The 25,499-nt window shown below is 41.0% G+C and overlaps 1 protein-coding gene across 7 annotated transcripts in view; it reads left to right on the forward strand.

Annotated features, from left to right (window-relative positions):
• Positions 1 to 476: 476 nt before the first annotated feature.
• The window catches only part of ehbp1 (EH domain binding protein 1), a 126,897-nt gene continuing 101,874 nt past the window's right edge, over positions 477 to 25,499 (forward strand). For 3 of the 7 annotated variants that reach the window (XM_046402804.1, XM_046402808.1, XM_046402809.1), the window contains exons 1-5: positions 491 to 919; positions 1,534 to 1,996; positions 16,620 to 16,677; positions 16,767 to 16,862; positions 19,755 to 19,808. In XM_046402804.1, coding sequence (XP_046258760.1) covers positions 1,893 to 1,996; positions 16,620 to 16,677; positions 16,767 to 16,862; positions 19,755 to 19,808 — 312 coding nt within the window. In that variant the 5' untranslated portion in view covers positions 491 to 919; positions 1,534 to 1,892. Of the gene's footprint in view, positions 920 to 951; positions 1,415 to 1,533; positions 1,997 to 16,619; positions 16,678 to 16,766; positions 16,863 to 19,754; positions 19,809 to 25,499 lie in introns of those variants that run through there. The other 4 variants (XM_046402807.1, XM_046402810.1, XM_046402806.1 and 1 more) reach the window with 3 other exon arrangements.

Raw genomic sequence — 25,499 nt, forward strand, 5'->3', positions numbered from 1 at the left:
CAGAGCCAGAAAGCATTTGTTTCTGCACTAACAGTCCAGGATTAAATGTGTTTGGTGTTTGCTGGATTTGGATAGCGTGATAACAGCAACCAGAAATGTCATGTGAATCTGTAAACAATCTGTAAATGGCACCAGATTCCCACCAATGGCTGATACCCGGGGGCGTTTCTTCTGGCTTCAGTCATCCAGGCGGCAAGCGAAAATGATGGAGAGGCGAAATTGCGTCAAGCTAGCAAGATAAACCTAGAACCAGACCGGAAGACACGCGATTGGCCTTCAAAACAAAATCATCAATTTGTCACAGTTAGAACGAAAAGGGCAGATGCACACATTTTGAACCTGTCATTTTAAAGGAGAAAATAAGCTAGAATTATGTCCATAATAGAGTCATGATTTAAAAAAACGTGTATCGGCATTTCTATGAGCTCATTTCGTCTCTTTATTCAGTAACCGTTTTATTTTTAATATCCCAAATAGGAAATCATTTTAAATGCTAGCTAACTTTAAGCACTTCAGCGGCACAGCGCGTCAAGGTATCGGTGACAACTGGACGACTTTGCCGTGGGAATTCCTACCTGCGGTTGGAATACTTTTTTAAAATTTACTTTTGTGACAAACTCGAATAAAAGTCGTTTCTGGTTCAGTCCTGAGTCCTGGAGCGTGCGTCTACCTGTGGGGCAAATGTGTCAAGTGGCAAGCAACGGTTTCCGCTCGTGTAGTGTTGTGATGGTTAGCCGTCGTCGCTAGCAGCTTAGCTAGCTGAATGGCTTGTGTTGGTGTTGGAGCTGCAAAGAAGGCGATAATTAGCTCGCAAGCGGGCTACGCTCGCTCGGCTCCTAGTTTGTTATAGACGGTTCGCCATTTCTCTACACAACCGACAAGGCAACCTAACGGATAATGCGTTGGATATCACATTAAGGTGAGTGTCATACGGACACAGTTAACCCAGTTTCACATGTTAAGTTGTTAGCCTAGCAGCAGAATCATTCCGGTTAGCGGAACGTAACGGCTGGGACTATTCCCTGGATTCAGAGATATTCCACCAAAATTCCTTGTTTACAAAATTGTTATTTGAGTCCCACTTTCGGGTGTTGTCTCTTGGTGTAGTGTTTGCAGACTGGGTGGGTAACACGACTGTTTGTAATGTAATGCCATTGCTCCTCTGTCACAGTTCCAGTAATTAAAATCATATCATATCACCAAATATCCCAAGTTAGCTTGCCACGCCAGTATATAGCCCCCCCGGCACGCCGTGCGGGCAGCAGAAGTGCTGGTGCTGTAGTCTTCCATACATTCTTACACATGTACAAAGTGTTACGTCGGCGATGGGGATAAATTGGGTTTAACACCTACACCGCTACAGGCGACAGTAACGGATAAAGAGTTACATATCGGCGTAACGGGGACATTTATCGTGAGTGTTACGTTACTTGGCGTTTAACGTTAGAAATCAGCGAGCGTACTCGGGAATGCCGGGGATTTATAAACCTGACTGTACCTCTACTGAAACTGTCCTTTTTCTGTCATTTGCAGGAAAATCAACCGATGGAAATGAGATGTTTATACCCCGTGGATTACTTCTCATGCCTTTCGTAATTGTGGAATAATTTTCATCATGTGCGCCTTGAAATCAGACCTCGATCACTGCTGCAGAGATTCGGCGTCCTTACATTTGGATTTATCAGGCAGATTTTAAAGACCAGCAGCCACTACTGGGTGTGCATTTCCACCTTTTTTTCTTTGTGCTTTCGGTAAAACATTCACAATGTATCTACGCGTGTTGGATATGCTCAGATACCTCTAAACGTTAGCGTGAATTTGTGCGAAGAAAGCCCAAAGAAGGAAGTCCAGGGCGGGATAGGTGCACTGAAGCTACCCGTTCCCAAAGAAACATGGCCTCGGTTTGGAAGAGACTGCAACGTGTGGGGAAGCATGCCTCAAAATTCCAGTTTGTGGCTTCATATCAGGAACTGATGGTGGAATGCACAAAGAAATGGTGAGTTTTTTTGGTTTTTTTGGGGGGGATAACAGTCGACCACAGTGCTGTCATTTAAGACCCATGAAAACTGTGTCTCTCTGTCTGTGCTGGAATGCCGAGCCCGTTCCTGGTGGCCATAACTCACACGCACATTCAGTCTCATTGGTGTGCAGGCATGTCTGCATGCTGGGAGGGGCCGCCTGCCTTGTAAAATTGCTATGTTTCTGTTGAATTTGTTTGGTTTGAGTCCTGAGTAGGCAGGCAGAAAGATTTTCCTTCATCTTGAAGGGCTGGGTTCAACCTGCTCTGACTCTCCTGAAATGTCCTTGAGCAAACCACTAAAAACACAGAAGCTTTAGGGATGCTGTTGGGAATCACAAATGCCCTCCGACCTCACTGGAAGTTTGAAATTATGATCTCACATTACAGGGACGTATTTGCATAGTCATTCATAGTATAGCCACTGAAAAAGTAAGCTGCTGACTGGGAAAAGTCTTGACAGCGAATGCCATTTCATCCACTCTTAATAAGATGTGAGCATTGTGTTAGAAATAGTGACAGCCACAATCTACAAAAATAATATTCCTTTTATGTTAAATTTAATTTAGTCAATTTTGCTTTTGTGCAGCAGCCTTTCCCATGGCTAAAGGACTAACTTGTAAGATACGACCATAATATGAAGAAGGGTCCAAAAATATAGGGTTGGAATATTTTCACGTCGTACTCAGTAAATTATGGATTTATTTTTATCATACCAGAGGTGATTATGAATTATGTCTGACTGTGTTTTACTGAGAGTTAATAAGGCAATTAAGCTCATCTTATTGTGGTAAAAGAGAAATTTGAATTCAGAAGGTGTCCAGAAGTGTTCTTCTGTTAAGTAAGCAGAATAGGTTTAGGAATATTTACTTTCTTGACATTTTTTGAGTTTCTTTTGTTCACTTATTAGACTAAACTCTAAGAGAGCTCGTGAAACTTGGCAAACTCGCTGCTCCTCGCCAAAACTACAGCTCCCTATTGGACTGTCGCCTCTAGAGGTACAAAGTTGTGTTATGAGATGGAAAGGACTGGGCCTAGCTGGCTAGCATGCTAAGTTTAACAGATGTCTCTGCAACACAACATAGCGATGTCTTTGACAGCGTAAATGCTGTTGTCTTCGCATTCAGTCGATAGTGTTCATTTTGTACTGTAAAATTATGCCTGTATCTTACAAATCGCACCTTTTAATTACATATAAAACCCAAGGATATTTCTGTAGTGAAGAATGAATGAATGATGTATACTGTGAGGAGGAGGAGCTGTCGGGTGTGTCCTCAGAGGTGATACAGCGGAGAGATGACTGGGTATATGCTACACAAGAGCCTAAAGGTATGTGTTGTTTAAAGAGTGAAAAGCAAAGATGTAGCTTGCAGACATGGATTCTCAAGCGGTTTGCTGTAGGCGTGACTAACCCAGCCCTACAGAGCTTAGACCTGGGACAGATGTTAACGTGTTGGAGAATGGAATGACAAAAATGTACATCTCTTCCCAGAGCAAAGGGTGGGTGGGCTCAGCACACCGTTGGTAATATGCTTTGTTTTGCATTCTCAATAGGGATGATTTATGTTATTCACTGGAAGAAATATGTATGCTTGGACATTCACATAATTACATTCTGTCTATCTGTAGTTTGTGATGACATAAAATCTAAAGTTACCAATCATTGCAGGTAGATTACAAAATGGTAAGACTTTGCTCAGATACTTTTTAGCTGTAAAAAGTCTGTCATCATGTCAGATTCACATCATGCACATTTCATGTCACCTATTTGTGAGCAAATAGCCAGTGTGTGATGCTACCACTCATCTGAAATGTTACTCCTCCAAAAAACGGTATTTAAATAACTTCTGAAGCAAGAAGTTACATCCCATGTGAAGCTGAGAGTGTTGCCTCAGGGTTTCTGCTTGTCTTCAAGTGAATGTTTTTTTCTTCATGTGCACGCCTGGTTTAAAGTGTGTGAGAAAGTACTGGCACACGCTTTCTGCCTTCCTTGGACTTCATCAGTACGGTATGCTATTGTTGCAGTGGAAACTTTCCATCTTTGCAGGCTGGAAACAGTCCCTGGTACTCAAATGGTTCTCAAATACTGAAGTCTTTAGAAGAGATTTTGGAAAAACTCAAAGTGCTTTATTTTCTTTACTCAGCAACAGGAAGAAAGACTGAACACTTGTTTTGTGTCAAGTTTCTTATGTATGTACGCCCATACATAAAGACGTGGCAGTTTTTGAATGTACATGTTTTGAATACTTGGCTGACCTCAAAGTTTTGCTTGAAAAATTTCTAGTGTAGGTAATATTGAATACCCCGGCCAGTCTGTAGGTAAGAAGCCTAAGAGTCTGTTCTGCCCTATGTGGTTCTTCATGTATGATTCCCATTACCTTAGGACTGGGGAATACTTGATGTTCATACCACATACTGCCCAACCATGTTGGCAATCAAACATGTATATAGTTGTTCTGAAAAACCACACCGGAAAGTGTAGTGAAAAGTCAGCGGCCGTGGCGAGGTGGGACACGTGTTATTTTCAGACTGTCTCTTGTGGACCACATTCAAAGTGTTGCACTTGGTTGTTCATATGAAAGGTGACAGAAATAGTTGCATAATGAATGAGGGGAAAAAAGAGACCTAGAGGAAGAAATTCAGCAAGTTTGGTTGTGTCAGAAAACAAGCGCACCTTCAAGAGAGGCCAGAGACTGCTTACTACTGTGTATCATTTGTGTGTGTGTGAACGCAGCAGTGGGTGTGATCAGTCGCTTGACTCCTCTTATCATGTGGATGTGTGGTGTGCTCACGTGAGTATTTTCATCCAGACAGAAGACATATTTAGCTGCTTGAATCTAAGGTGATGGCGTCAGATAATGTGACCTCTCTTGTCCTTCTCTGGATGGAGTTTCACTGGAGACAGAACCTTTTTTATATTTACTTTTTTTTATTTATTTTACAGCAGATTAACTGAGTTGCCAGTGCAAAACATTCCAAAATAAAGAACTGATCTGCCAGATTACACAATATGTAATAATGCATTTGGTTCTTTGTTCAGCCTCGCAAAGGACAATATGTTGTACATGTGCCTTTTTAAGAGGAGGTAGAAGGTAGGAGCATCTGGGATGATCTAAATGTAAGAGCCATGCTGCAGTTTATTGCAGTTTTTAATGATATTTGGTGGTAACATTTATTCATAAATCATAAATTAGATTGCTGAATTGGTTACAGGGAACAAGTAAATGATTTCACCAGCTTAGACAAGCACACAACAAGCTAAAAATATTTTTTCTTTGAGCGGTTTGCTCAACATCATTATTTTTTTTCATTGGGATGAACAGGAAGTGGTGAGAAATGAGGAGCATAGAACTTTCACATCGTACTTTATGTTTGTTAAGTCTTTGTTGCCCCAGTTCCTATAGTTGACGTGTGTGTGGAGCTGAGGAAGTTAGCATTCCACTCACACACCCATTTCAGACTCAAGAATCAATTCAGAGCAACCATTAAAACATTAATGAGTTCAGTGTTTGTGATTGCCAGTGAAATGAGGCACCACTCACACAGTCTTGCAGTGTTGCAACTTGATATTTGAAACTTGATATTTAACATGTCTGTTGAAAAATCTGCGCATGTTCTCTTGTCTTTCATCTGTGGCAGGTAATTACGACAGTACACATCGGGGTTGGAAATAAAATCTCCTTGGTTCATGATAAATAGAAAATAGTTTTGCTAATGTGGTTTGAAATCAATAGAAACTGTTAAACGTAAAAGAATGCATAAACAATAATTCTAGTGTTTATAATATAGATTTTCTTATACGCACGCATAGTTTTGTACTGTATGTGTGTAGGTGTACCATACAGTTATCCTGCTTGTGTAGGTACACAATACTACTTCAGTGGTTTCGTCATCGATATCAGTAAGTATACTCTGGAAAAAAAAAAAAAATCAATCAACAAATGTCTGGTGAGCATGATTTTTTTTCCACTCTTAACTCCTGTCCAGACTCAGGGAAACACAAAGTAATGTTTAATGAAAATTGGCAGATAGTGACTGGTGGTCGATCAATCAGACAGACCCATAGACAGATGCATTTTCATTCTACTTCTTGTGGCAAAGGAAAATGTCAAAACTCAAAGCTTGGCCTGTAATTGACTTGCTATGTTGCTTTGGTGAGGAGCAAAGTCCATTAGTCAGGCAGCAAGGTTTACTCTTCAGTGGTGAGTGGGTGAGTGCTGGTTATTATGTTCCCACTGTCCAGAAATCTGTGACTAGAGTGTTCTTGGTTCAAACTCTCAGATACATAACCTGTTTGGAAAAGCAGCTGTTATGATGAAGGTACAAATCCAACAGAAAAAAGTCAGCAGCTCAGACTGAACTTGGGCATGAATGTAACCCTCAGTCACTGTTAGTATTCCCCTGAGGCTGGTGCTTTTGTCTTCAGTCAACCTGACTGGTAAAATATGGACTTGAAACATCATCAAAAGCCAAGAGTGGCATGTTGTCGCACTTGGTGAGGATATGAGAATTACACACTGGGAACAACACAGAGATGCTATCGATTACATGGTAATTCTATCTAAGCATAGCTGATCAAGACTGCTTCCCTTGCTGCCTCATGACAAGATGGGAGAAGACTTCTCTCAGAGGGAGAAGTCAAGGACTGAGCAGAAACACTGAAGGCACACATATACACAGACGAAAACACGCATGCACGACATCAGTCGTTTCATGGGGATTTAGAAACTGAGCACAAACACACACCCCGACCAGTAGATTTACACCTCTCCTCACAGGTGTTCGATGGTCCTGCTGGGAGCGGTGCAGCATGGTAACTGATTTGCTTCTCAGCATTAAACCTGTGAATCGTCAAAGCAGGGCAGCAGCACTTGATGGATGTGTCGTACATTATCGGTCCGAGCTACTAATTATTCACCCAAAATCACCATGCTTTCATTCGTTCAATTTTCTACTGGTGCTAGAAAGTACTTTGTTTGCATGAGATCCACAAATAAATGTCCAGCTACTACTACTATGGCACATTAATTCACTCTGTGAGTGCTTGAAATCAGCGCTGGGCTAAACTTCAAAAATCCATACTGTCACAGACCTAAGTTATATATAAGTTACATACATTAATATATGCTTAAAAATGTAAAGTAAATGATGATAAGTTTATATTTATTCACCCGTGATAGAGTAACAGTTGCAGTGAATCAGCAAACTGCGTTAACTTCAAAGTCAAACCCTCGAAGGGTTTGATTGTCACAGCGGCTGGAAGGTGTTCTTACCAGTGTGATTCCAACAGTGTTCCCCCCAAAACGGGGAATCTCTGCTTGCTCACTCATTGTATTATCAGAAAAAAAAGTGTTGCTAAATACAAAAGTGTAGAAGTATGTAAGTTAATGTCAATCCTGGAAGCCACGGGGCAGGCAGACATCAGGCTTTCATTGAGAAATGACTCACTGTTTAAGTCACCAGCGTGTGTCAGGCTGTGACATGTAGTCTTCTGTTGAACATGTGTGTGTTGTGGCAAGCGTCCATCATGTCTGTGCCAGAGGAACATCTTCCTGCCAACTTGTCTGACGTGGCACTCCATTCTATTCAAATTTTAAAGGGACAGTTTGTCAGAAATCATGGCTTGTTTATTCAAAATAGTGCACAGACTTTGTTGTGAGCAGTTTCATGTTGGAATTATTTTTTTCTCTAGATGGATAAATAAGAGTTCCAAGTAGAAGGAAAAATATGTATCTGTCCCTTTTAAGGCATTGAAACATTCTGTTGTATACCATTAGATGAAGGAAGTGCCAGGTAATCGTACGGCACGGTTGTTTCTGTTGTGCAAAAATTCTGGATGAAACCGCATTGTTTGGCTCATTGTTGGAGTGTTTGTCCTAGAAGTTTCTTCAGGCCTGGTGATATGCACTGCCGCGTGGGAAGGCGTATTGATTTGGTCTGCTTTAGTCATATGGCGCATCAGTAGGCAATTTATAGTTGTGTTCAGATTTTTGTTTGTTTGGCTTTCAAGACTCAGAAGTGATCAGAAGGGGAGGATGACTTAATGTGCTGTGTTTACTGCATGAGAATAAGCATTGTAATCTGTCATATCAATTAAGGAAGACATTTTCATCTTCTTTGACTTCCATAGAGAAACTTAACTAGCTTTTCGATTTTTCCTTTAGTTTTTTTGACCGGTTCAGCTTCACTTGGGCCAGCATAAACAATGTTTATCAGACTATGAGAAATTCACAGTTTTCTGGATTAAATGATTTCATTGATTACCTCTTTGTGTTCTCTCTGTTTAAGTGTCATCGCTTAAGACTTCAGTTGTTGATTTGCTTTGATGTTTTTGCTCATGTGCCTTGGTTGAATGATACTGGGAATTTGAAATGAACTGATTCCAGTAAAATGCCAAAACTGCATGCCAAATCTTAATGTTTTCATAGTTGATAATTGGCTTGGTGTAATTTTTTGTGCTTGCATATCACTTCCCTAATTGAAGGATTTACTGCTGATTTCACGCTGCCTATCGTTTTGTCCTCTCAGTACAGCTTGCAACTCTTGTGATTCTGCAATTGTTTTCCTCCACCAAACCCACTGCTGTCATCTGGGGCAGCTCTCACACTATCATTAATGCTCCCCCTCACTTCTTTGTCTCCTTTCTCTCGCCAATACTGTCACTTTAACTGCTTTGCAGTGGAATCAGTCTGAGTGTATTTGTTCTGTGCTGCAATTATGGACACAAACAGACATTTACAAAACCCCTTCCGCGCACACCAAGAGACATGGAACATTGCAGGGTGGTGAAGCAGTCAATAAGATGTTAAAGGTGGTGTGTCTGACTCTAATACCGTCAGGCAGAGAAACACCTGGGCCTGGAGTGTGCACATTTATCAGCCTGCAGAGCAGTGCTGCAGCATCTGCAGGCTGATGAATGTATAGTACTGTATGTGAGTCAGGATGGCAGCGGTACTTGTGCTACATTTTTGGAAACCCTGTTCTTAAAAATGCAGGATGTACATTCTGCAGCATGTATTGGCCAAAAAACATTCTTTCCAATACTCTCCTATTCTGTGAAGTAGAGATGTTAAGCTCCCCATCGTTTTTATACTTGCCCTTGAGGCTTTTGCAGACTAATCTGTACCCTAGAGTCTTTACAGCACTTACTGTACATTTTCTGGGCTAATGATTGTGTCTCACTTCCTCCTGTAGATGATGATGCTGCTGGTTTGATGATAAAATGAAAGAAACAGAAACAGGAATAGAAATCAAACATAATGAAGAAAGCAGTTTAATTTGTTAGCTAAGACCAGTATTCAGATATTCACAGAACCTCTTGTGTTGTAAACACGTTTTAAAATTTTTACAATTAGTTTTCACATCAGGTAAAATAACTTTAATAACTGTAACATCACAACTGAAGCTACTGACTGTCCGACGGTTCTTGTATCCTTGTCTTAAGAAAGGGATGTTGCTGTCCACACCAGGGCTCCTTGTTTCTCTGTTGCTGGTGCTCTTGAAGCACATGATGATTGTCATTCCTGCTGTGTCAGTCCTTCCCCAGGGCTGTTAGCAAGCTGGTGTAAGGAATGAGATTTTCATTTTCCCATTCACCCTACTGAAAGACAGCTTGCTATTATTCCCATCTTTATTTTGGAGATGCTCCCAAACACATGATCTACGTGCTTCCCATGGTGCCTGATCTCTCCCTGGGGCTTTCATCGTGCTATCATGTTGTGTGGAAATAAGGTGTATGTTGACCACAGATTGTACTCATTCTGTTGTCCTGTATCAAATTGCTTTCCACAATCCCTCTTTTCCTCTGCTGCTCCTAAGTTGTATTTTTGTGTTAAATTATTCAAGGACCTTTTATTCAGCACGCACAGACAACTTCATCATTGTCTTGCTCCACACTTGATGTGTTGATGGGTGTTCAGTACCCATTTCTGTGTTATTTTTGCCCGTCTTTTTGGAATCCAGAAGTTTGCATTAGAGCTTCACTTGTGTTTATCTGTCTTGTTTCTCTCGTGTGCAAGTTAAACCGTGAAAATACTCTATTAGTTTGCATAGGAAATGTGTTGTTTTGAGCTGTCCCCCAGAGAGGCTTTTTTCAGACATACCGTTAATGTTGACTCCCCCACCACTGAAAAAATCACTGATAAGAGAGGAATGAAAGCGCATTTGAGATGAGCCAGTAAACTCGAGCAAAATGATGAAATGTTGCGTACTATTCCCAATGCTTACACTTCTCTTGTAGCATCTAACACACTTCAGTTCCTAAGTTGTGGGTTGTATCTGTTATTTACGTCCCACGGCGTAGGCGATTCCCATTAGTTTTGTTGGATATCATTTCAGAATTTGGTCAACTTAATAATCTCAGCACAGAGATAGTCAGTTTCACAGTTTAGTTCTCACTGAACTGTGAAACTGTATCAGCTCCTGAAATCTCTCCGGATAGTTTTACCCTTCACCCATAGAGCTGTCCTGTCAGCAAAAAAAAACATTTTATTTTCCAATCCTGCCCGTCGGTTAACACCACTTTGAGTCCTCTTTTTTTGACAGTTCCCTCTTCCTTGCTCCATATATGCTTTCTCAGGGAGTATGCTTTAAATAACTCTTACCTAACCTCCATCGCTAAGGGTAAGTGGAGTTCCTGATCTTCATTTTAATTCATCCAAAATACCTACGTTATTGTTTGTAACTTGCTCTTACTGAGTCTCTCCTCAGTAATGGCTGATCCGCTGACTGACAGTTGGTCTGTCACTGCAGTTGAGCTTTGAGTGTCTCAGTGCAGCTATTTGTTTAAGAAACTTTGTAAATTTCTAAATTATAACACACAGCTGAGTTGAAACATACAGGGGTGCTTACTGACTTTAAAATGCAGCTGTTAAAAAAATAATCTTCATGCTTGATGTCTTCAGGCTCTCACTGGGAACAATTAATTTTGTTATTGTCCTGAAAAATATTGTGCAGTCCCAATTCAAACCCTGCTGTGTAGCTTTTTCAGCTTTAGATCATTTGTCACACCAGATGACTCAAAAATATTAATCAGCAGTGAAATCTGGCTATGAAGCATACAGAAGAAATTTGAGGGTCAAATGTGGACAATTGGAATACAATAGTTCATTCAGAAGTGAGAAGAAACTGATCTGATGAAGGTCATGCTTATGTCATGTGTGGTACTTGGCTTGTTCACCCTTTAAAATGTTTGGGTGCAGGGAAATATGTCATTCATGAAAAATTGAGATATTTAAAGCTTGGTAAAGGATGTACTCTCACTGTCAGTATGATAATAAAATAATGTCATACATACAAATGTGGCCACACATTTCATGCACACAGTTTTTATATTTTGGTTTAAACCTGAAAACGAAATTTGATTTAACAACATTTCATGCACAGTGCACACGCATACAAACAGGAACAATTAAGCAAGCAGATTAGTGAGGTATGTTAGCTTTCACACCAGACACTTGAGTCTGGCTTTACCGCTTTCAGCATTAGCTCTGTGTCACTGACCCAGCTTTTGGTTGCCACATACACGCCGACTGACTGTCAGTCTAGACAAGAAGAGCTTAGTGAAACGCACACACACACTCTGTTCTAATTTTATTGTCTCTTATTAAGTTCTATAAATACGCACAGATCCTGGTGTCTTAAAGGTGAGATCGACAGTCATTGCCCTTCTTGAAGAACAGCTTACGTGTTGTTTTTGTTTGCACAGTTTATCAGGCAGACGTGGAAGTTGCAGTCACACAGATTGTGTTTGTGCTGCTACATATGTCTTCATGGTAAAGACCACAGTGTGACTGATAGCACAGCCAAGTCAGAGCAGGCCTCACTCTCTGCTCCTTTCCTCATCTTTTCATTTCTAACTTCCAGTTCTCAGTCATTCTCTTGATGCTGTCTTTGCTGAATCAGGTCAGCTATGTTACATTTCTGAGTAAACTGTATTTTGAAGGTATTTTCACTGACTTCATCTTAGAAAGAGCCACAATGCCTGTCATCTTCAAACACTGCTGATCCCTTGCCTTTGAAGTCAAAATTTCTGTAGGTGGCTTCCATTTAGTTCAGTGTCATTGCTTATTAATATCTTTTAAAAGTCAAGTGTGTAGGATTTAGGGGAATTGGTAGAAAGAAAATATGATATTCTTAATTATGTTTTCATTAGTGTATCATCAGATTTGTGTTTATGTTTTTTTTTTTACCTTTGAATGAGCGTTTTGTCTTCACTGGGAGCGGGTCCTCTTCCACAGAGTCCACCATGTTACACTGCCATTTCTACAATAGCCCTTAAAGAACAAACACTGGCTATAGAGAGGACCTTTGTGGTTTTGCACAGGGACCTTAGGTTCTACATGCTTGAAAGGAAGGGTGAGTCGAGAGGTTTTCTGTTGGTTGCAACCTGCAACCTCATCACTGGGACTGGGAATTCACATGTCATAGCATCATTGTTGTGCATTAAAACCCAGCAAAAATAGGTCTGCGACCCGTTTTGGGTCGTGACCCTAGTTTTGGGAAACGCTGATGTTGAGTCATTTTCCCTCAGCTGATTCAGAGATAACGGTGGAAACGGTGGACTCTCTTCCTTTGTGTTTTTAAAAATACTTCCACTTTATCGCTGCGTTCATCATGTGGCTATATTTTATCTTTGTACCAGCCACTGAACTGAAGTGAGCTCTACTCTAATATGTTTGGGTTTGTGCACAGCTGGTCCGGGGGCTGTTGTATCAAATGTGAAGTGGTTCCTTCCTCCTGCCTTCAGGAAAGATAGGGCAGTAGCAACATCCTGACGCACCCCTCACTTGCAGCCAAGCAGGCCGATGGACATGCGCACTGAGCCTCGAGTGTTTTTACCACAAACATATTAAAGCTGCCAAAATCATTTTTTTGACAAGCTTTATTTTTATTTCTGTGTTTTAAATGGCACAGAAGAGATCACAGGATGATTTAATATTTGGGAAACCATTCATCTGTTCCCTTGAGCCCTGCAAAGGCTGAATAATTAACTGTACAGTCACATTTCAGTCGTGTCCTTCTAACATCCTTCTGACAACCATCTGATGGAAGATTCACTTTGTTTTTTATCAGTGCAACTCTGCAGTCCATACCTGACCGACTTCACTTGATCTTTATGTTTGTAACTGCAGCCCAAAGCATCTTTTTTATGTTTTTTAATACTTGTGCCCGTAAGCACATGATTTTGTCTTGGGCTGCCATAATGCTTCAGCAGCACTCTGCGGCTGAGTACAGTGATGATGAATTTCAGCTTCTGCTCAGATGCTGCCTTTGCTGCACAGCTGGAGTCTACAGTGTAATACACTCTGAGTGCACGAGAATATTTTAAAAAGCAAAATTTCTCTGTTAAGTGGTTCTGAAGCCTAAGAGTGGGGTTATGAATCGTCAGTCAAATGTGACAGTCAATTCAAATGAATGTGCAGCATTAAGAACAAAACACCAAATAAAAAAATCTGTAACACACATAAAACATGGTTTTTGAACACTAGATTAGTCACCATTATTAGCATAAGCCTATGGCAATTTACATTGCATAAATCACCCTAGTGGCTAGCAGACTTTTCCTCTGGTCATAGTTTTAAAAGTTATATATATTTATAGTTTTTCCATAGGTTCAATTGATACACCGATCCAGATGGATGGATTGTTACACCCGTAATGCTCACTAATTGCAGGTTTCATGGGATAAGAGCTGTGGCTAAAAGTAGTATATGTAGGAGGGTTTATCTGTGTTTTGTGTCAGTCTCAGAGGGCTCTCCTCTTAGCTCCTGCTGAGTTTGCTGACCCATTTTCACTCTTATCTGCCTTGACTCCACACACACACACACTCACACACACACTCACACTCATCACAGATTTCCTCTTTTTCATCTCCTGAAAAGTTTGTCTTGATTTTTTTTCTTTCATTTTTGTCTTATTGTATTTTCTTTTTTTTTGTCATGTTTTCGCTGTAGACCAAATACGGTTTTGTGGCCAATCAGAATCTTGTATTACCCTTTATTACACACATGTGCGTACTTGTTCTTCTTTTTCTCTTTAATTTCTCTTGTTTTTACCCAGGTCCTGTGAGTTTTAGAGGGTGTTTTTTTTTTGTATAGATAGCATCATTCAGAGGCCTTCATGGTAAACATGACATTTAATAAAGAGCTCATACTCACTCGTGGAAAGACATACATAATTAAAAAAAATCTTGATGTCTACATCCATTAAAATCAGTCTAATATAATGATGGCAGACAGTCTTTTTATCAACATTGCAAAAATGTTCTACCAGCCAACTCTGACCCAAACCTAAGCCTCAAATCCAGTTTAAACTGAAGGCCTTGGTGAGGAGTGAGGGCTGCTGTGTACACATCATGATGAACACACACTAAATGTCTTTCTTCAGGGCTCTCTGTGGCCATCTTCATCCCATTCTTCTGTTGAGGCATTCCTTTCTGATGGCTCATTGAGTCCTGTTAAACACAGAAGGAACATGCAGCCTTGAGGCTGAAGCTGAACACGTGTGTGAACAACAACAAGTGTGAAGAAGTCAGTTTGCCTGCAGGGGAATGGTTTAAATTTTTCTCATAGCACATCAAGTACTGTACTGTAAGGGAAGAAAATAAGGGGATGGTATTTTGTGTGTGTGTGTGTGTGTGTGTGTGCGTGCATGCTCTCTGATATGGTTTGTGTTGTTGGACAATAGCTTCTCTATGTGAGGCCTCTTCTCAAGGCTGAAATTGTTGCCTGTCATTCTCTCTCTCTCTGTTTTCTTTCTTTCTCTGTCCCTGTTTTCTGTTATTTCTTTCTTTTTTCCTTCTTTCCTTTCTTTTGTACCTCCTCTCTCTGTCACACAGACAGTCATTCTTTTCCCAGAGTGGCTGCAATGCTGTTGTCCTCTGAGAGTCTTTGACACGAGAGTCCAAGCTTCAATATATATATATGAGTATGAGTGCAACTTGGTTATGGGAGAATTGTGGCTCGTATACTCAGTGGGACATTATACTGTTGAAAAGTAAACATGTCAGTGCTCTCTGGTGCACAGTCTGGGTGATGACACAGTTTCTGCATTACCTGAACCATATCTTGAGCATTTCAATTTATTTTTTATAGTTGTAGAACACTGGTATCAGCCTGGACAATGTATTGGTCTGTAACAGAGCTTGACAGAAAAGAATAAAGTGATTTTAATTGATCCCTGAAGGGCAATTTCTCTCTTTCTTTTCTCCATTGTGAGGTCAGAGGTCAGGCTCAGTTACTGAGCATCACGAACACAGAACTGATACTTACCAATATTCCTATTGATGGATGATCTTGTTGATTGGCCACCCTACTGTCTTTGACTAACAACATTAGGATTAAAGGATTAAAGGATTAAAGTGACATATTTTGTCATTGGAGGGAACTCACTCCAACGAAATTTGTTCTCTGCATTTAACCCACCCAAGTGACGTGCACACACACACAGCAAACCCGGGGCAGTGGGCAACCGCGTGCAGCGCCCGGGGAGCAGTGGGGGTTAGGTACCTTGCTCAAGGGTACCTCAGCCATGGACACCGGGACGGGGAATCGAACCAGCAATCCACCGGTTACGGGTCCGACACCCTAACCGCTGATGATTTGATATGTATTCAAAAATTTGGAATGTAAACTTCCATCTGCTGTCTACCAATCTGAAACAAGTGCTCTCTCTCTCTTCCCAAATTACAAATCTGTATATCTCACTGCCTGGAACTCACTGAAATGCTTTTTATATGAGCTAATACAAGGACGATGATTGCTGTTGCACTAAAAACCGAAAAGTCTCCAGCCTGATGTGAGTGAAGGTGATAGATAATGGAAACACTGAATTTGTTCAGTGACACTGACAAAGACTTAAGATTTTAAATTACCCCTTGACTACTGCTCTGTAACACACTGGCCCCCTGTTTGTCAAAGTATTTTCACTTGATTATTAAAATCAAGGCATATTTTAAGTAACTTACCTGCTAATCATGATAGATAGGCTCATATAGTAGCACAGCGGACCATAACTGCAGAGGAACCCTGAATACTGAATACACAGTCCCTCTTGTGTTCACAACATGTCCACTTGACGACACACAGCGTACACCTTAAGTCTTTATGAGTGTCTTCCTGCAACTATTGGGGTTTTACCTGCACAAATGTCTCCCCTTTCACTACTGTTTAACTGGATTCATTTTGACTGTTGGGTTACACTGTGTCTCCTCCTGTTAGTTGTCAGTGCAGGGCGACTCTGACCTGGATTGTGTCGTCGTAACTCTCAGCCTCCTTCTGTGTTTTTCCTGTCATACAAAGCTCTTGTGTTTGTTTATGCTTATGTGTGTGGCCTGTTGTGTTTCCTGCAGTCCTCAGAGACAAAGTCAGGGTTTAGCTGTGTCTCATGATTTATTTATACCACGAGTGGCTGTGCAGGTGTGTTTAGGTGCTGTTTGTGTATAGCAGTAGGCTTATAAAAATGTCAGACATAAAGATACTTGTTCTGATCAATTGGACTGATGGGCTTATGCTGATGTGTAGGTAGTTAGAGGCACAGAGATGGGTGGATTACTGAATAAATGCCTTTTTCACTCACCTGTGCTTTTTTTCTTTTTGCACAGGCAACCGGACAAACTGGTGGTGGTTTGGACCCGCAGGAGTCGGCGGAAATCCTCCAAGGTTAGTATATGATAAATGGCATTCTGAAAAGAAAAATGAACAAAAAAAAAGGTTTAACTTTTTTTTTTTGTTGTTCTTCTGTCCTGCAGTCCCACAGCTGGCAGCCTGGCATCAAAAATCCCTACAGAGGAGTGGTGGTGTGGCCTGTACCAGAGAACATTGAAATCACCGTCACTCTTTTTAAGGTTGATTACAGCCGTTTAATTAGCTGAGACAAACATTTCTGTGATAAAGGTGTTAATGGAACATGTGGGTCTTTATGCCAGTGAAATAAACAGTGACCTACACGAGTAATGCCCGCTCTAATACCAACTCCAAAACATTTTCTTCAACCTTGATTTTTGTTTTCAGAATTTGTTAGATTTTGGTAAATGGGTTTATTATTTTCTTTTACTCCACTGCAGTGAGACATTATAATTAATAACAGGAACACCTTTTTTTTTTAATTTTGACACATGTTGACGTGTACATAAAAGAAACTTGGACATGGGCAGAGTGACTGTTTGAAATGCTGAATGATTTAGCTTTGTTTTATGACTGGAAGGTACACATATGTATAGTAATGCGGTGTTGTCTGTAAATGAGGCACAAATACAGACAGTATCTGTCACTGTGCCTGCCTTACTTAAACATGCTGGGCCTCTGTGCTGACAGGCTAACTCGGAGCTCAGTGTCTTGTTACCTCTCTGAATGTCTTAAATAGACCTCCACCAATGTGTGCATACCTGTCTCTGCTTGGTGTAAGCATTAGAAGATTTTTAGTGTTCAGTCATGGGCCTATACTTTACAAAGTACACAACAAAAATGTAATGAATCCCAATCAGCCACTTTATACAAAATGTGCATACGGTGCTTCATGTGGACTCATACACAATGAAAGACTAGAGTAGTGCTAACAGAAATAATCAGAATCTGACTGTTTGTTGGCTAGCACGCATGGAAAAAGTCCAACACTGCTGTACATGACAGTGTTTCTATTCTGGGCCCACGTCCACTTCCTGTCCCAGAGGAAGTAATAAAGTTTTGTTTTTGTAATGGGACCACAAAGCAAAGCCATTGAAAATGCATTTCATGCACACCTGCTCAACAATCTGAAAGTTAAACAGCCACTCCAGTGAAAGTTAAGTGATTTATTTTTACCGCTAAATGACAAACACGCTGATAAAGAAAAAACAGCTTATCAACTTGTGTTAGTAAGTTATCAGCACATGGTGTTACTACCTACACAAACAAAGAGCAACAAGAGCACATGGCCATCTGACTAATATGAGTCTAACATACTCTGCCTTTCTGTTGTGGTTTGGGCTCAAACCATATGTAGCTGCTTAGCTTTGTAGATGCTCGATTTTCTTCACCAGTCGCTACCACTTTGAGTCATACATTTTTACACTGCACCACTTTGTTTACTCGTCATGAAGCAGCATCCGCTTGTAAAATTATGTATTTGCAAAAGTGTGGTCATTTATTTTAAAGACAGGCAAGGCCTGTCAAAAAGCCACTCTCTACGTTATGGTGAATGTGAGATCTGAGCCGTACTCGACACTAGAAGTTAAGGATATTGTAATCTCTACTGAAACCATTTTGACCATCTGTCTCCCGCGTTCGACTTAATATACAGTCGAAGCCCTTTAATAGAAAAATATTGTTTAATGCTGGTCTAAATATGTAAAACTCTAATACCTGTTTCATACCAATTACTGCAGTGTGCTGACTGAAGCTTAAAAACACATGCTAACAGTGACTTGGAGATGCTGTCATAGCCCTGTCTAGCCTGGAGCTCTGCAGTGAAAACAGCTGAGCTCAACAGTCTTGCAGCCTCTTCTGCAGGGTGATCTACATCAGCAAACAACCTTAACTGAACTTTTGAAACGGCAAGAAATTTCGGAACTTAATAAGTAACTTAACTGGCCAGCTTTCAGGCTGCTCTTTCTGTAGACAGAATCAGTCCTAACGGAAACAAAGTGCAGACAGCAGAGTGGGCACCTGGTATGAGTTGTAGAGGGATGAGATAGCTGTATGACTTGCTCTGTGTGTGTGGGTGTTGTGTTTGAGTGTTTTGCCAGACTGCAGGAGTATTGATTTCTTGGGGTGTGTCACAGGCGCAGTGAGACAGAAAGACCATCAGTGTTCACTTGTGTACATGTGTAGTGCTGGCGCTGCAACAAACAATTATTCTTATGCCTGATTTTATTGCTTTAATCTTTTTTTTCCTGTAAAAGGCAGAAAGTAATACCAACAACACATAGACGATAATACCAGCAAACGCCTGCTGCCTTTTGTCTTCCTTTCGGCTTTATTGTCTTCTCTCATCACCTCACAGTCGAACAGGCAGGCAGTGAGATTCAACAGAGACACAAATACAGTACAGTAGATCTATACGATACATCTACAGAGAACAAACTGGACAAGAATTAAATTAGATTCTCATTTGATGATTCATTAATGTTTGGTGTTCCAGTTTTGGGTTTTTCTTTTCTTTTCGGTTTAATGTTTGATTACTGATTAAGATAAGTCTGCCTTATGATTGAAAAAACATGATTGAAACACATAGCAAATGCAGAGAGAATTTCAGGTGAGCCCGAGCCCCAGCATGTACAACAATACCCTCATAATTAGGTACACCTATTTAAAACTAATGCAGGGTTAATGCAACAATCCTGCAATAAATCCTTAACTCAGTATTCAGAGACAATAGGCGGTTATCAGAACCAGTCAAAGACTCAGTAGCTCATTACCATGTGATTAAAGGCTACCTCATTAATTTAAAACATTCACCATGTGTGACAAAGGAGGATAGACAAACCAGGTCAGTGGGTGAGTCGAGTGAGAGAAGACAGAGTGTTGGCAGAGCAGCATCACGGGTCTGTTAGCACAATTATGACCAAGAAAAGAATCTCCAGTTTGTCAAGATTTGTCAGAATGGTTGAATGTTGCTTAAGATGTGTTCTGTGATTATTCAGCATTAAATGTGAAGTGCAGTTTTGATGCTGTATTAAATAAACATACTGTGGCTGCAGTCTTTTCTGATGTACTTCATATTATTAGCATCAACATTTCCTTTTCTGTTGCTTTTGCAGGACCCCCATGCAGAGGAGTTTGAAGACAAAGAGTGGACATTTGTTATAGAAAATGTGAGTACTCAATTATAGATAATTATGCCCTTTCATGTCTATGTTTGTGATTTTTAATCCCATTGTGACAGTAATTTTACTGTATGATTAGGTGCCTCTCTCAAAGGCACCTGGACTGTCACTTACAATGACAATGCCTTTACATAAATTACATACGCAGGTTCTGCCACCATGTGGTCAGGCTGTGCTATTGCATGCTTATATCAGTGTGAATGTCGTGCCGCAGATTAAACCACAAGTGGTGTTTGCATCATGTTGACATAGATGCATGACCATAGCGCACAAGTGTGTGGTGTGTGTGAGAATGTGTTTATGGCATTAACTGCAGGCCACATCATAAGGCCATAAAACCTCAGGTATGTGTGTAAAATATTGAGTTGCAACATGCAAATGACAGTAACTATCAACAAGTGTTGGTTTATTTTCTAATTGATTAGTTTATTTGTTAATTTTTAATGACTGCATTTTTATAATGCAACAGTAATTCTCACGGTCTTTCTCTTGATGTTTGTTGTATGATCTCATTGTTGTTCGAGGCAACAGTGGCAGAGGGTAGAATGGCTGTTTGCAAGACAGTTGCAGGCCGTGCATTATTAGATGAAAATTAGGAATCGCAGTGAATAACCAAACGAAGGAAAGATGGGAAAAAGAGAGGAATTGATTCAGCAGTTTGGGAAAGTAAATTGGACTGATTAAAGGAAGGCAGGGGGGAATGGAGGAAAAGTGAGAGAGAAAACTATTTTTGACTTGTACTAGTGGTCTGCCAGGAAACTGGGAGATTTCTGTTCAAAAGTCATTCGATGTGTTCCATACATGTACTGACGTCAGTTCTGTGACAGGATGTCGCTAAGTAATACAGACAAGATGGACAAAAGAGGCCCTTGTACTTGCACATGGGCCTTTAGCCTTTGGTAAAATAGTCATTCAGCAACTTATGAATAAGACTTTCTGCCGCAGTGCTGTGACATAGCATCTCTTAAAGTCTGGAAGAAATATTGTCTCTGTTAGAATTGGTTTATAATCTGACACCAGAGGAAGCCCTAACCACACATTTCAGTATCGCTCTACAAGCTGTCGTTATAATAGAACTGATGATGACAATTTCTTTTGCTTTGTGATCCTGCAAGGTGCTTGTCCTGCCTGGTGCTAATTTGTGTTTCGTTCAAAGTGACTGGCCAACATTATGCCAGCAGCTGTAATAGCATAAAGTAAAGAATGTCATTCATCATTTCAAAAACAAAAAGTTGATAACTGCTCTTACTTTTTTCTGGCATAGAAAGAAGTTGTGGCTGTCGTACATGTTTTACCTACAGATTTGGTGGCTTTAAGGAAACATTAGCTGTAAAGTCAGAGAGAATTCATCGTTAAACTTCAGCTGTGTTTGAGAGGTTCATAGAGAGAGTGACAAAGATGAGCAAAGAAATCTTAAATGATTCTGTCAAAGCTCATGCCAGCTACCAAATGCTCTGATGTGTAAGCTTTTTCAGTGCGGGGGGAGGGGGGCAGCATCACGAGTGATCAACAAGGATAGAAAGGGTTTTAAGAAAGCTGGCTGAGTGCTTTGCCACTGTCACCTTCTGTACACGTCAAGCTCAGAGGAACGACAGCGGAAACCGCTCCACCTTTTTCTCTTTGATAGAAAGCTGGCAGGACAAGCAGGTCAGGCGGTGTTCTCTGCACAGAGCGTGGGAGAAAGCAAAAAGAGAGCAAGAAAGGGAGAGAAAAAGACAAGTTTGTGGGTTTGTCTGTGTCTCTGCATACCTGACTAATGGCAGAAAGATCAAAGCCACACGAGTCCCCTGACAGCAGGAATGGAGAGCACTGAGGAGGGAGTGAGAAGAGCCAGACAGCACAAACTTCTGAGTGAGGGCAATGATAAAATGATGGCAAAAGCAAAATGAGAGGTGTGAATTTATTGTTTAAATTTTTTGGTGTATGTGATTATTTACAAAAATACATTTTAGTGTATTGTGAAGTTGCACAGTGCTATGTGTCATTGCTGTTATTTATATCCCTGTATAAATTGCAGTCGGCTGTACCTTGTACCGACCTTTGTAAGCTTCTTTTAATGACCATAATTGTCTACAATTAGTCCGTGAGACGCCCCTAATTTATATTCACTCATATTGACTGCATGAAAATCTTAATGGCAAATGCATAGAGAATGGCTCGACAGTGTAAAACCAACTTTCTTGTTAACAAAGTTTGAAACATGAAAACATATGTTGTTGGTGGACACAACGTGGGCGTTGCAAACGCCAAAAAGGCATAAACATGTGTCGGACTCAGCAGAAATAAAAAACAAATGGTCGAGTCAAAATACGCAGAGCTTCATGATGTTCGACCTTTTGTCGATTTTTGCAAACGAACACTTCATTTTCAGGCCCAGAATGTGAGAAGTATTATCTTAGTAACACAGTTAATTAAGCAGCCAGATGCTCTTAATTACAGTTTCACACAGATTCTCACATTTCATCCTTTTGTCTTTGAAGTAAGTCACCGTTTCCCATTTCTCTAGTTTATGTGCTTATGCATGAGTTAAGAGTTTCTTTGGGGAATTGCATATCCTCCCCCTTTTTTTTTTTTTTTTTTAAAAATTAATTCCAAAGGTTGCCTAGAAAGTGGCGTATGCCTTCCTTTGCAACATCTATAAATGGGCCCCTGGTGAGTAGAAACTACCTAAAGCAGGGAAGTATATAAATTGACCACAAGAGGGCAGTCTACCCAAAGAACAGTGAAAACCCTTTTTCAAACGTTCATAATTGCGTCCGTTCTGTCACCTGTGTTAGTCTGCATATGTGTGTCAGTAGGAGAGGTATCCGTGCGAGAATGCATGTGTTTGTATGTCTGTGTTGATGTATGTGTGAGCAAAGGAATAATGTTACCCAAACATATTAAATACATGTATGTGTGTAATGTATGTGTCTGATCACATTTTGTCTGTCTTTGCCTGTGTTTGCATGAGTATATAGCTTGCTCAGATCCCCCTCACACACCAACCCCCACTTTTCAGGTATCTAAGCTAATATAAAGTCAGGATGGATGAATGAATGCGTAGCGAGTGCTGCTTTGAGGAGGAGGAAAAGAGGAAGAGGAGAGGTGAGTTCTCCTGACCCCTCATCAGACGGCAGAGGAGAAAGGGGAAGAATACGCCATTGTGCCCGAGCGCAGGAGATGATGAAATTCAAGATCCTCGCGCTGTGACTTCGTCTTAATCTGGGGGCCCAACCCTGTGCTAGGCTAATCCCTCCCCGTCGAATTACTGGCCCTGGTTAGATTGTATTTTGCCATTGAAAATGGCAGTGTCAAACACTACCTTTCTCTCTTCTCTATTTGTTCGTCTGCCAAGGCGAATCGCATAATCAAAAGATTGGGGGGGGGCAGTGTGTGAAGGCAGTGGAGAGGTGGTAGGCTGAAAATGGCTACACAGTAATATCTCTAAATTGCATGCTACCCTTGCCTTTCACCCTTTTTCAAATAGGCGCATATTATCAAAAAGGTGGGCAAATTGAGAGTCAAAAGATTGGACAGCTATATTTGAAGGCATTGTGCAGACAGGCTCTTTTGTATGTAGGGGGGGGGGGGTGTTAATGTGTGTATGTATGTCTGCGTGTATTCTCTCTGCGTCTGCATATCAACCAAAGCTGGAGATGACCAACTTCCCTCATCTTCAAAGCTTTGTGCAGGGATTTGAATAAAGCACACACACAGGACTGATGTATTTAAAGTGAGGAGCTATCATGTCTGAATACATTGAATATACAGTGATACACCGTCCAAGACCCACTCCCCACCTGCTCTCCCCCGTCTCTCTCCCTCCAAGTCGTACTTCACCTTTTTCACTCACATTACATCAGTGTCACTCAAAGAAGAAATCTGGCTGCTCTGTCAAATCACCGCTCACACTGTCTGACAGGCTGTCTGCTGCATGTTTTCACATTTTAAATATCGACTTTGAAATTTCCACTTTAAGCACTCTTGTAATACTTCAAACATCCACAGTGGTTGCATTAAGGCTGATTTGTGTTTTATTGTTTTCTGCTGCTTAAAGGGAAGTCCATCCTGTTGAATATTGATCTTTTCTAGAACATTTCCTGTCAGCTTAATGCAGCATGTGTGGACCAATGTTTGACTTATTTGACTGGGGAGGATTTTTTTTTAAAGCATGCCTTATGATAATGTTTTTGTCATCCCTTCAGCCATCTTCTAAGTGCTTTCTTTTCCCTACTTCCCTATCGCTTTTCCTCTCTGTCTCTTTCAGCCCTCTCTCTGAGGTGATGTCCTGTCTATTGTGGACCACATCCAACTCCATTAAGGCCATTTCCACACCACATACCTCCCACTTACGCACACTCATACATGCGCACACCATCACATACTGACGCACACTCATCTCGCCACACACATAGTGAAAAGCCATGACACCCAGGCACTCACACATACATGCCAACCTACCTCCATCATCTTCATACACACTCACACTCTCTCTCTGTATTGTACCCATAGCCGTGGTGTGTATACTGCCCCCCCTCCCTTCCTCTCTCTCTGTCTGGAACACATTACGTAGGCCAGTGGCTTGTGAGCACTGACTGGGCCTCGGGGAAGAAAAACACAATTATTTCAGCCCTCGGCTATTCACGCAAAGGTGACAAAAGCTGGTATGAAGTATGAAATCCCAAAAGTTTCTCCCATGCCGAGGCCGACAAATTGGGATTAATTTGCGCTCGTGTGCATGCGTGTGTCTCCAAAGTTTTCACCTTTGCTCGTTTCCCATTTCTTAAATAGTTTGGCAACTCGAAAGGCCTCATTTATTGTGTCAGAAAGACGAGAGTGTGTGTTTGCTGGTGTTGTTCATGTGTGCTCGCAGTGCTGATTTTAAATAATATGTTCTGTATAGTTAAAAGCTGGAATGATGTCAAATAATGTGTGTGTGTGTTTGTGTGTGCACTGCTGTAGGAATGCAGGGGGGGGGGATTCTTAGTGTGGGATCACACATTCATACGCACTTTCCAAATTAATTTAATCTAATTAATGGCCCTGAGGAGAGGCAGCAGATGCTGGCGATTACCCCCCATGCCTGGACCCCTCCCTACCCAGGCACAGTCACACAACCACAAGCACACAAGAAATGTGCGCTAGAGCTGCACACACACATAGCTATTATGCCGTTTTCTGCCACTGTCAAACATTTGTTATTTTTATTCACTGAAGGACATACAGTATTGTAGTCTGAATAAGAAATTAAAAATACACACGCACATAAATTGTGCGAAATATAGAGCAAATTATTCTGATTCCAATTATTCTGATTTCAGAAAATCAACAGTATTAAAAGAGTGTGTATCTGTATATCACTCTTTGTCTGTGTGTGCACTGGTATGTTTGGTGAGAAACAGCACCTGTGCCTAAAGAAGTTTGTTTTTGGATTTCAGTTATGTGTGTGTGTGTTAGTGGGTTGTAGGTGGTTGTGGAGGCCGGGTGGTCCCTCCTGTCGCCCTAATAGGCTTACTGGTCTTTAATCCACACCACACCACCCCATCACATGGCTGGTCTGCTGACTAACTCCTACCACCACCATGAGAGGTGTGTGTGTGTGTATGTGTGTCTAACTGTGTCTCTGCGCAGGTGTCGTATTTGTGTGTGACCATATCTGTGTCTGAACGTTTGTGGGTGGCGGCCATTTGGGAGACA

This window comes from Scatophagus argus, chromosome 10, assembly GCF_020382885.2.
Source record: "Scatophagus argus isolate fScaArg1 chromosome 10, fScaArg1.pri, whole genome shotgun sequence".
Taxonomy (NCBI): Eukaryota; Metazoa; Chordata; class Actinopteri; family Scatophagidae; genus Scatophagus; species Scatophagus argus.